Source organism: Megalobrama amblycephala, linkage group LG4 (assembly GCF_018812025.1).
Source record: "Megalobrama amblycephala isolate DHTTF-2021 linkage group LG4, ASM1881202v1, whole genome shotgun sequence".
Classification (NCBI taxonomy): Eukaryota; Metazoa; Chordata; class Actinopteri; order Cypriniformes; family Xenocyprididae; genus Megalobrama; species Megalobrama amblycephala.
Window position 1 is genome coordinate 27,515,998 of NC_063047.1, and position 13,635 is coordinate 27,529,632.

At 37.8% G+C, this 13,635-nt stretch overlaps 1 protein-coding gene across 1 annotated transcript in view; it reads left to right on the forward strand.

Moving 5' to 3' along the window:
- zdhhc8b (zinc finger DHHC-type palmitoyltransferase 8b) overlaps nucleotides 1–13,635 on the forward strand; it is an 82,585-nt gene that overhangs the window by 51,600 nt on the left and 17,350 nt on the right. The window contains exon 2 of the mRNA XM_048188675.1: nucleotides 13,374–13,495. Within this exon, the coding sequence (XP_048044632.1) occupies nucleotides 13,374–13,495 (122 nt within the window). The remainder of the gene's footprint in view (nucleotides 1–13,373; nucleotides 13,496–13,635) is intronic.

Sequence of the window (13,635 nt, forward strand, 5' to 3'; positions counted from 1 at the left end):
CTGACTGCTGAAGCTGATAAGGGAAACCAAACGTTGGCATCCCAGGAAGGATTAGTGAAAACTGGATAATGCTGCACCACAAACTCCCCTCAACTGAGATTAGAAATGGGGAGATAGTCTGTGCGTATGTGCAGGGTCCAATGTTAACTTGTTGCTATACCTGACAGTGACAGATGAATTGAGATCAAACGCACTCTCTGATGATGAACAACTTTATTGTAAACACTATGGGTGTAAATATTTGTTCTGACACTGATTTGATTCAGTTGCGATTCTTGAATGCATTGTGAACCAATTTAATTTTGGAATCATTTAAACTTATTTTCAAATATATGATGGAGACACAAATGTAACTGGACAGAATTTGTACTACGGTCAAGTACTGATTAAACTCAAAAAATGAGTTTTGTATAAGAAATTCATGGTGAAATGAAGAACGATACATTAGTGTAAAATCGGCATGAAACGGAAGTTGCGATAGTCTTTGCTTCCCTATTGTAACGTATATCTGAGTGAAACAGCTTCTCGAACAAGAAAAAATGTAAGGGGGGAATTGATCAGATCGTTGGATTGTTGTTGTTTGCTATTGATATGATCTCATTTGAGTGACAGGTTGTCCCGCCTTGTACCAAAAAAGCATCATAAGAAAAGAGAAGTGATGTCACTGTAAGAGGGAGGGGAAGCACATGAATTTGAATTAAATAATGATGTCCACTGATAATTAACTTATAATAAATACTGCAATATTCCGTCAATTTTGATTTCATGGTGGCCATTTATTAAGTTGCAAACCCTACAGGGTCACCATTAAAATGCCATTTTTATTTAGGGCCCAAGCGAAAATTCGCGCAGGGCCCTCTTGTTTTTCTAAGGATTATTATTTTTTTTTTTTTTAGGGCCCAAGCGAAAATTCGCGCAGGGCCCTCTTGTTTTTCTAAGGATTATTATTAGGGCCCAAGCGAAAATTCGCGCAGGGCCCTCTTGTTCTTCTAAGGATTATTATTATTTTTTTTTTTTTTTTTTTTTTAGGGCCCAAGCGAAAATTCGCGCAGGGCCCTCTTGTTCTTCTAAGGATTATTATTATTTTTTTTTTTTTTTTTTTTTTTTTATTTTTTTTCCGTCTTCCGGGGCTTTTTGGGGGCCTTAACATGCTCAAAAACTCTTGAAAATTGGCACACACATTGGAATCCGCGGCCATTAGGACGCCGGAGAGGCTGGTACCCGGGCGTGGCAGGGGGGCTCGACAGCGCCCCCTTGAAAAAAGTCTGAAAATTTGGTCCATATATTAAACACGCTTGCACGTATTAGTATGAAACTCAGTACACATATAGACCTCATCGGGCCGAACAACTTTCGTGCTCTAAGTTAAACACCACGCCAACAGGAAGTCAGCTATTAAGGGTTGTTTGAAAAACGCATGCTCTGGAATTTGATATACTCCTCCTAGACGATTAATCCGATCGCCACCAAACTCGGTCAGCATGAAGTCAAGACACTGATGATTAAAAATTGCCAGGGGATTTTTGATATCTCGAACGGTTTGGCCGTGGCGAGGCAACGAATTTATGGCGAGAAAAAGGAAACAGGAAATGTGTTATAACGTCTGCATACATATATTGATCTTTATGAAACTTCACGAGTGTGTTCGTTATAGGAGTCTGATCACATGGATGTGACTATTGTGAGTCAAAGTTATAGCGCCACCAACTGGCAGCAGGAAGTGTATCACTTTTTGAAATGTTTTGAGATCACCCTCTTATTTTTACCTGATTTGCTTCAAACTTCATCAGTGTAATGTCAATACACAGCAGATGTAGACCTATGACAGGATTTTTGATATTTGAAATATTGTTGCCATGGCAACAGGTCAAACTGTAATAATATTCTTGAGTGTTTTTGAGGCTCTTAACATGCTTCAAATTGCATGAAACTCGACACACACATCAATATTGTCAACCAGTAGACATGGACAAAGCCATAGAAATGGGCGTGGTGGAGGGGCTCAGTAGCGCCACCTTTTGACAAAAGTGGGGGGGTTAGTTTTTCCTACAATCACCAAACTCGGTACACATATTGTTCTCATCAAGCCGGACAATTTTCTAATTTACATTCATTAGCTCCGACCAACAGGAAGTCAGCTATTTTGGTTTGAATGTTAATTTTTTGAAAAAACAGGCTATGAATTTTATACTACTGCTCCTACAGGGTTTATCCAATTTACACCAAACTTTTTTTAACTTGTTGCTAACACATTGAAGTTGTTTAATTGCAAACGGATTTTGGATATCTCAAACGGTTTGGCCGTGGCGAGGCAACGAATTTATGGCAAGAAAAGGGAAACAAAGTGTTATAACTTCTGCATACATTAATTGATTTTGATGAAACTTCGGCTTAGTCTTCGTTGTACAAGGCTGATCACATGGATGTGACTATTGTGATTCAAAGTAATAGCGCCACCAACTGGAAGCAGAAAATGTGTCACTTTCAGCATACATTGAGATCACCCTCTTATTTTTACCTGATTTGCTTCAAAATTCATCAGAATAATGTTAAAACTTGGCACATGTAATCCTTTGAAAATGGGCAGGGAGGAGGGGCTCTATAGTGGCACCTTGTAGTGCAGTAAATGTGGAGTGAATTTGACATAGTCCTTTGATGTTTAACCGTTTTAAGTGCCTATTGCCCGCTGTGCACAGTTGCCCTGAAGCCACCGGGGTGGCGGTGCCACCGGGCTTGGGCCCGCCATCGCTGCTCGCAGCTATATTTTTATTTTTTTTTCCGTCTTCCGGGGCTTTTTGGGGGCCTTAACATGCTCAAAAACTCTTGAAAATTGGCACACACATTGGAATCCGCGGCCATTAGGACGCCGGAGAGGCTGGTACCCGGGCGTGGCAGGGGGGCTCGACAGCGCCCCCTTGAAAAAAGTCTGAAAATTTGGTCCATATATTAAACACGCTTGCACGTATTAGTATGAAACTCAGTACACATATAGACCTCATCGGGCCGAACAACTTTCGTGCTCTAAGTTAAACACCACGCCAACAGGAAGTCAGCTATTAAGGGTTGTTTGAAAAACGCATGCTCTGGAATTTGATATACTCCTCCTAGACGATTAATCCGATCGCCACCAAACTCGGTCAGCATGAAGTCAAGACACTGATGATTAAAAATTGCCAGGGGATTTTTGATATCTCGAACGGTTTGGCCGTGGCGAGGCAACGAATTTATGGCGAGAAAAAGGAAACAGGAAATGTGTTATAACGTCTGCATACATATATTGATCTTTATGAAACTTCACGAGTGTGTTCGTTATAGGAGTCTGATCACATGGATGTGACTATTGTGAGTCAAAGTTATAGCGCCACCAACTGGCAGCAGGAAGTGTATCACTTTTTGAAATGTTTTGAGATCACCCTCTTATTTTTACCTGATTTGCTTCAAACTTCATCAGTGTAATGTCAATACACAGCAGATGTAGACCTATGACAGGATTTTTGATATTTGAAATATTGTTGCCATGGCAACAGGTCAAACTGTAATAATATTCTTGAGTGTTTTTGAGGCTCTTAACATGCTTCAAATTGCATGAAACTCGACACACACATCAATATTGTCAACCAGTAGACATGGACAAAGCCATAGAAATGGGCGTGGTGGAGGGGCTCAGTAGCGCCACCTTTTGACAAAAGTGGGGGGGTTAGTTTTTCCTACAATCACCAAACTCGGTACACATATTGTTCTCATCAAGCCGGACAATTTTCTAATTTACATTCATTAGCTCCGACCAACAGGAAGTCAGCTATTTTGGTTTGAATGTTAATTTTTTGAAAAAACAGGCTATGAATTTTATACTACTGCTCCTACAGGGTTTATCCAATTTACACCAAACTTTTTTTAACTTGTTGCTAACACATTGAAGTTGTTTAATTGCAAACGGATTTTGGATATCTCAAACGGTTTGGCCGTGGCGAGGCAACGAATTTATGGCAAGAAAAGGGAAACAAAGTGTTATAACTTCTGCATACATTAATTGATTTTGATGAAACTTCGGCTTAGTCTTCGTTGTACAAGGCTGATCACATGGATGTGACTATTGTGATTCAAAGTAATAGCGCCACCAACTGGAAGCAGAAAATGTGTCACTTTCAGCATACATTGAGATCACCCTCTTATTTTTACCTGATTTGCTTCAAAATTCATCAGAATAATGTTAAAACTTGGCACATGTAATCCTTTGAAAATGGGCAGGGAGGAGGGGCTCTATAGTGGCACCTTGTAGTGCAGTAAATGTGGAGTGAATTTGACATAGTCCTTTGATGTTTAACCGTTTTAAGTGCCTATTGCCCGCTGTGCACAGTTGCCCTGAAGCCACCGGGGTGGCGGTGCCACCGGGCTTGGGCCCGCCATCGCTGCTCGCAGCTATATTTATTTTTTTTTTTTTTTTTTTATTATTTTTTTTTTTTATTTTTTTTCCGTCTTCCGGGGCTTTTTGGGGGCCTTAACATGCTCAAAAACTCTTGAAAATTGGCACACACATTGGAATCCGCGGCCAACAGGGCCGGGCAGAAGCTGGTACCCGGGCGTGGCAGGGGGGCTCAACAGCGCCCCCTTGAAAAAGGTCTGAAAATTTGGTCCATATATTAAACACGCTTGCACGTATTAGTCTGAAACTCGGTACACATATAGACCTCATCGGGCCGAACAACTTTCGTGCTCTAAGTTAAACGTCACGCCAACAGGAAGTCAGCTATTAAGGGTTGTTTGAAAAACGCATGCTCTGGAATTTGATATACTCCTCCTAGACGATTAATCCGATCGCCACCAAACTCGGTCAGCATGAAGTCAAGACACTGATGATTAAAAATTGCCAGGGGATTTTTGATATCTCGAACGGTTTGTCCGTGGCGAGGCAACGAATTTATGGCGAGAAAAAGGAAACAGGAAATGTGTTATAACGTCTGCATACATATATTGATCTTTATGAAACTTCACAAGTGTGTTCGTTATAGGAGTCTGATCACATGTATGTGACTATTGTGAGTCAAAGTTATAGCGCCACCAACTGGCAGCAGGAAGTGTATCACTTTTTGAAATGTTTTGAGATCACCCTCTTATTTTTACCTGATTTGCTTCAAACTTCATCAGTGTAATGTCAATACACAGCAGATGTAGACCTATGACAGGATTTTTGATATTTGAAATATTGTTGCCATGGCAACAGGTCAAACTGTAATAATATTCTTGAGTGTTTTTGAGGCTCTTAACATGCTTCAAATTGCATGAAACTCGACACACACATCAATATTGTCAACCAGTAGACATGGACAAAGCCATAGAAATGGGCGTGGTGGAGGGGCTCAGTAGCGCCACCTTTTGACAAAAGTGGGGGGGTTTGTTTTTCCTACAGTCACCAAACTTGGTACACATATTGTTCTCATCAAGCCGGACAATTTTCTAATTTACATTCATTAGCTCCGACCAACAGGAAGTCAGCTATTTTGGTTTGAATGTTAATTTTTTGAAAAAACAGGCTATGAATTTTATACTACTACTCCTACAGGGTTTATCCAATTTACACCAAGCTTTTTTTAACTTGTTGCTAACACATTGAAGTTGTTTAATTGCAAACGGATTTTGGATATCTCAAACGGTTTGGCCGTGGCGAGGCAACGAATTTATGGCAAGAAAAGGGAAACAAAGTGTTATAACTTCTGCATACATTAATTGATTTTGATGAAACTTCGGCTTAGTCTTCGTTGTACAAGGCTGATCACATGGATGTGACTATTGTGATTCAAAGTCATAGCGCCACCAACTGGAAGCAGAAAATGTGTCACTTTCAGCATACATTGAGATCACCCTCTTATTTTTACCTGATTTGCTTCAAAATTCATCAGAATAATGTTAAAACTTGGCACATGTAATCCTTTGAAAATGGGCAGGGAGGAGGGGCTCTATAGTGGCACCTTGTAGTGCAGTAAATGTGGAGTGAATTTGACATAGTCCTTTGATGTTTAACCGTTTTAAGTGCCTATTGCCCGCTGTGCACAGTTGCCCTGAAGCCACCGGGGTGGCGGTGCCACCGGGCTTGGGCCCGCCATCGCTGCTCGTTGTATTTGAAGCTTGGCAAATGTTAATTTTGAACCTTGTGTGTGTACTATACACACAAACACACACTACCTTACTCTCTGGAGTGGTCATTTACTTTCATAAGATTCTAATGAGGCGAACATTTTTCTTTTAGGATGGCATTACAGGAAGTCCTTCTAATGAATAACATGTTTCATTTCTCTGTTGTGAGAAGCTCCAGGGTGGATCGGTTCACCACACAACGTTAGCGCCTCAACGTTCCCTCAGTAAGCACCTGTCTAACTGATTAATGTTCTCCTGTATTCAAGCGCATCACAATCTTCCTCTTTTTCTGCACTCTTCTGCTCCATTATAAATCATGTAGATTTCACACGTTGATTAATGAAACAATGTTTATTGTAGATACAGGACTCCTAGGGTTCACTAATTGGCACATACTGCTTTGGAATAACTTGAGGAGTGAAGTGAAGGAAAAAAAGACAGATAATAGAGGTGTGAATTCAGTTGTGAAGACTGTCTTATCTCTGCAGGCATAAGATGGCATTCATGCAGTAAATGCGAGGACAAAAAATGTGTACAACAAACACATACTTAGCATTGATGTTGCATTTCCACTCTGGCAGATATGATAGGTGGTACTTCAAGAGCTTTTGCCTCTATTTTGGCACTTAGATATGTTATTTGTGTAGTCAGATGGGATCTACATCACTGAAATACATCCATCATCCCAGTGCATCTTGGAGGTGTGTATGCTGAATATAAATGATGTCACACGCCTATACAGGGGGAAAAAAACAGTTTGATGACTTGCTGTCAGATCCAAGCAGATATTTATACATATTTATTACTGGTGGTTGTTAAGACATGTATAACAATTATTATTTTTCATACATATGATCAGGGGTTTGAACAATTCAAATCATATTCCCAACCTGTGTAATGCCTTGGAAACCACCTGCAGCACCCTGTCAGTTTTATTTCAATTTTTTTATTTTATTTTACCACAGTAGGTATGAACGTAGTAATTGTGATAACTGTCTTATCAAGCACCACTAATAAATAGCTTCTCTGTTAGACCATTCATTCATTCATGTATAAAATATATTTTTTTATTATTAAAGGCACGGTAGGTGATTTGCTTCAAAAACAATTTTTGTTATGCTGGTTTAAAGTCTCTTCACATCCCAATAGAAATCACTAAGTTAAGTGGTCTAAATATATTTATATGTATTTATATTAGGACTAGGGCTGGGTGCTATGACGATATCGTTACCACTATCGTTTTTATAGATTTTTCTATATTGTATATATCACGGTATGTAAATCAATCGCGAATTTGAGAAGTACTCAATGTTAAAAAGTGCTATTAAGCACAATAAGCAGTGAAAAGTGCTCGCACTGACTGACACACAGCCTAAGCGCAGGAAGCCACGTCTCTTAGCATGTGATCGCAAATTCAGTCATTTTTTACGTCTTATTACGCTTGAATGGTCGAATACACATGCAGTTATGTCAAAATGCCCGTCATTTTTAGGTAAACACAGCTGTTTGTCTCAAGTGAAAGTAAACAGTTGGGTTCAAAACTGATGTGTATCTGTTAGGGCTGGGCGATATATCGCATGCAATTGTCACGCGCATTTCGTCAGTAAAGCCGGTTCCCTGATTACCGCTAAATCACCATCACCTGCTTTTAAATGGAGCGGCATTTAATAGACAGAGCCGTAGATCACTGATAAGCTACGCAATACCGCGTTCATTATCGCAGATGAATCGCCTTCGATAATGAACGCGATATTGCGTCGCTTGTCATTGATCTACGGCTCTGTCTATTAAATGCCGCTCCATTTGAAAGCAGGTGATGGCGATTTAGCGGTAATCAGGGAACCGGCTTTACTGACGAAATGCGCGTGACAATCGCATGCGATATATCGCCCAGTCCTAGTATCTGTGTGTTTGGTCTTAAAGTGACAGCAGCCTAATATACCTTTCATTAATGTGAATCAAACAAAAGAGAAAATAACTTACTGTTCTTGACTGAATAACATTTTTTAGCTTTAATAAAAATACATTTATATTTAAGACTTATATTCAAGACTTAAATATTACATTTGAATATTACATTTCTGTACTAATTCTAACTACATGTTAAATAAACCTGGAAAAACTTCATATTTCTTTATATTTTATATGTCCTATTGTTTGTAATTTGCTTCTTTTTTCTTATTTTTTAGAAATTAGATAAATAACACTTTAAGTATAACTATATTGTGATTATATATCGTTATCGTGAAATAAAATTTCTCATATCGTGAAATAGATTTTGATCATATCGCCCACCCCTATGTAGGGCCCTAAAATGTTTGTCCAGTCATATCCCTCGGTCCTAGGGATACAATCGGATCTACCTGCCTATCAACATATGTTTTTACATATCCTCACGCGCCCTGCTGGTGCATACATCACACGTCATCAGTGCGTTTCACGCTATGCAGAGTTAAAACTAGGGCTGGGAAAATCCATCGAATTGATTCGCGATGCGAAGAATCTGGAGCGATACTGATATTTTCCGATGTATCGTGATTCTCTCTTGAATCGATTCTGAGCTTAGTTTTTAACAACAGGTGGCACTACTTCCAGTTCGTTTACACAGACCACTTAAACCTAAAATATTTGTTCATAAAGTTTGAAAAGGTTGAAGCGAATTACAAATATCGCATCATAAAAGCATTCTGAGATGAGGTGCAAGTATATTTAACCACTTACATGACTCAGCCGAACACACAAGCGCTGTCCAGCAGTCTTTTTCATGAGCGTTTGAGAGTGTGCTGGTAAAAACTAGCCAAGAGCGCCATCTGCTGTTAAAACTAAGCTCAGAATTGAAAATATCAGGATCGTTCCAGATTCATTGTATCACTATAAGACAGATGCCAGTCACAAGCACCACAACCAGAATGCCTCTTACGCTTTCAAAGCTAGCTCGGTATTGAAAATTACCTACCCTACCTTTAATTGTTCAGTTATTTCTCCATCCAGATTTGTTGGTCTGTGATGTCACTCTCTTTTATCTGCACAGTAGTTTCTAGCATATTTAATGTATTTTTTCCTTTTATCTCTTATAGTTATGAATTACCTAGTACCAGTTTAAAAGATTTGTGCTCCCTAAAGCTGTTGTTGACAGGGTTGTTCCTTTTATCTATATTGATCTTGTTGGCAAATTATAATCCTCACAGATATATGGCTCCTTAAAAGCGACTGCCTCTGGCACAGATATGCTAATGTTTGGAGAAGCTAGGCGTTAGACACACTGCAGGGAATGTCCTAAATTAAACCTAATATACACCCTTCCAGCTCAGCCCTTGGGTTGTTAAAATGCCTGTGTAATTTACACTAACATAGGGGGATCTTTTATACCAGAAGCTTGCAGGTAAACGTAGGTTTAGGATCTGGGCATGGCTGCTAACACAAAGTTTGCTGGTTTAATTCTTGGTAGGAGTCGCCAATGGAATGGAGAAGTGGCAATTTCCATTGTAGCCCTGACTAAAGAAATTAACCATAGATTATTTCATGAAGGTAATTAATGCACTTTTAGTCATGTTGTTAAAATGCATACCATAACAGTTTGACTGCATATTATGTACACAGAGAAGGAATTGATGAATTTGTCGACTTGTCGGTCTAGGTTTATGTCTAGAGTCCTGGCAATATGTGACCCTGGACCACAAAACCAGTCATAAGTCGCACGGGTATATTTGTAGCAATAGCCAACAATACATTGTATGGGTCAAAATTATCGATTTTTCTTTTATGCCAAAAATCTCTAGGACATTAAGTAAAGATCATGTTGCATGAAGATTTTTGTCAATTTCCTACCATGAATATACAGTGGTGTGATATACTCACACCTGAGTTCAGTTTCTCTAGCCACACCCCGGCCTGATTACTGCCACACCTGTTCGCAATCAAGAAATCACTTAAATAGGACCTGCCTGACAAAGTGAAGTAGACCAAAAGATCCTCAAAAGCTACACATCATGTTGAGATCCAAAGAAATTCAGGAACAAATGAGAAAGAAAGTAATTGAGAAAGCTTATTTATTCAGCAATAAGCTTATTTATTTATTTATTTATTTATTTATTCAGCTTTCAGATAATGTATAATCTCAATTTCAAAAAATGGACCCTTATGACTGGTTTTGTGGTCCAGGGTCACAGTAAGAAGAACAGTAATATCGTGAAATATTTTTACAATTTACATAGCTGTTTTTTTTTTTTTATTTGAATATATATTTCAAAATGTAATTTATTACTTTGATGGCAATGCTGAATTATCAGCAGCCGTTACGCCAGTCTTCGTTGTCACATGGTCCCTCAGAAATCATTCTAATATGATGATTTGCTGCTCAAGTAACATTTTTTATTATTATTATTATTATTATTATTATAAATATTGAATATGTGTGTGTGTGTGTGTGTGTGTGTGTGTGTGTGTGCTTGTGTGGCCAACAAGCCTTTAGCCTGTTTTTGGTTTTAATGTATAAGCTAAGAAATAATGTGACCAACTTTACCTAGAAACCTCTGCATTGTCTTTCAGATGAAGGGCACTTTAAGCCTGCTGTCTGTCTCACATAGAGCAAGACACTTGCAGATGCAGATCAAGGGTTATTGCATTTCACAGGCAGTGTATTTATTCCATAATTTCCCTGACGTTCTTGTTTACCCCCAAGGAGATGTTCATGCGGCCGATAAAACAGGCTTTTATTTCTTCGCCCACAGCATGGATTGATTCTGAGGTCGTCTGTTTGTGATTGGATTATGCGTGAAGGAGTAGTTATTCCATCTGTTTTGCTCTGTTGTGTCTGAGGGTGGTGAATCTGCTCTCTTTATCATTCTTACCTTCAACTTCATTATTGCTTTGTATTCTCAGGACTGCATTGTTAGGTCTCTGATTAAAATGACGGGGAAAAAAATTAATTGAAAGAAAACTGAATGGAATGTGTAGCGTATCTCATCAGTGAGATAAAGGTGACAGACTTCACCTTTCAGAAGATCCTGGCATTGCTCCAGTGCAGATGAAGTATGAGTTAGTGCTTTTTTCCCTCGGGTTCGAGAGAATAGTACTGTGATCTACTGACTACAGAGAGAGAATAGATGTAGCAGGAGGGATTAGAGAGTTATAGGTCGTTCCAGCTTTAAAATCTGATTGGATGAGGTGTGTTCGAAGCTGCTGTGGAATAGCCAATATACAGTAACAGTTGCTTGGCAACTATAAACGGTCTGCAGTTAGGCTAATGGACTATATTACTTAATGGAAATATTGTTTATTATAATTGTTGCTATAATTAAATGTAATTATTTGTTGAACAATGCTGTTTTTATCAAATAAATCTGGTAAAATCACTGTAAAGCATGTCCTTGAGTGGCTTGTTGCTTTATTATACATCTGCTGTACTACTCACACACACATACACAACCTTAGCATAGGCAAGAAATGTAATCACAGCCATTCTTAAAGACTTCTGAAGCTTTCTTTGGATGATTTTATTTGCATTGTGGTTACACTATGAATATATTGTAGATTTATGTACCTCTAAAATAAGTGTGGTTGGTCACTTTACATGTCGATCCAATGGCGTCTTCCTGTCTGAATGGGCGGTTCTTGGCCAGAAAACGAAATGTAATAGACTCAGGTCCAAGTTTAGAAGTGCTCATATATATATGCTCTGCTCTGCCTGTTAACCCATCTTAAATGAGACCTGAGTAGAGCCCAGTTATAGGGTGTATTATGAAAGGTGCTATGGTAGTCATGGACTACAACATGTCATCTTGCTAAATGTCTTATATTGTATGTGTTGGGCACCATTAGTTGATTTCCTACATAAGCAGTTTACCCATAAGACATTGCTACGCTCTGCTTTGTGAACTGAAGTATTGGTTGATTAGTATACGTTTATTTAATAACCAGTAACGATATCTATGTTTATGGTTGATTGTGGCGAGCAGGGCGGGCGAGAGCCGTGAGGGAACGGCGCGAGGCCGGTGACGCGAGAGATAGTGAGCTCCTCCGTGAGAGACTCAAGGCCGGTGCGCCTCGCAGGTGGAGCTCATTATCTCTCGCATCACCGGCCTCGCCCCGTTCCCTCCCGGCTCTCGCCCGCCCTGTTCGCCACATAGATATAATTGAATTAATGTGGGAGCTGCACATAATAAATATTTAAATATTTATTTTTAATGATGATGATGATAATAATAATAATGAAAATTGTATATTATAAATAATAAATAAACCATTACCATAATAGATTATTTTTTACTGTTGTTGTTATTGTTGTTAATATGTAGTATCAATTTAAATTAAATAAAAATACAGTTATAGTTATTATTATTAGTATTAAATTATTGTTGTCATTTCATTTGAGCAAAACAAGTATTATTATATAATTATAATTATTAGTATTGTTGTTGTCATTTCATTTCAAACAATGTTTTGTTTAAATTACAATAACGAAAATGACAACAACAACAATAATGATATACTAGTAATAACTATAATTTTGTTTTCATTTAATAATTTAAATTGATACATATTAATAACAACAACTATGATAAAAACAATAATTAAACATTTATTATGGTTTAATTTATTATTTATAATATACAATGTATAATATATATATATAATATACTATATTTTATATTATAAATAATAAATAATAAAAATGGTAAACTGCCATAATAGATTATTTTTTAATTATTGTTTTTATTATTGTTGTTGTTGTTGTTGTTATTTATATGTATCAATTTAAATTCTTAAATAAAAATAAAATTGTTGTTATTTATATGTATCAATTTAAATTCTTAAATAAAAATAAAATTGTAGTTATTTTTAGTATTAAATTATTGTTGTCATTTCATTTCAAACAATGTTTTATTGTTTTAATTATAATAATAAAAATGACAGCAACATTAATAATCAAATAATATTTAAAAATTGTGCATTTTTTAACTGACCCAAGGGGGGAGTAAATTAGCTGCAGTAATCAGCCAAAATGATTTTTAATCGGCTTATTAATTAGTCTGTCACTAGAGTAAACATAACTGCACAAATATGATTTTACTTTATCATTTTTGTTCAATATTTTGTCAGTAATCAGCATAAGGTTGCTCGCAAGTTTGCATGAATCATCAAGGGATTCAATTAAAATGAAAAAATGAACAACCACACAGAGACATTCTTCATCCAGCTTTGATCTTTAGCATTCTTCTGTCTCTCTTGTACCCTCTCAGGTGTCCGTGGTTAACCAAGGCCATCTCCCCTGTTGTGCCTCTATACAATGGCATCATCTTCCTCTTTGTGTTGGCCAACTTCAGCTTGGCCACCTTCATGGACCCTGGAGTTTTTCCCAGAGGTATGATCCGGTCATAATTTAGGTTTCCCAATTCATTCTCCATTTCAAATGTCTGGAGATTAAGATATGTACAACAGTAGGTCCATAGTTAGGATGTCTAGAATACTGCAAGACACACACAACGTTAAAGTGAATGTTGA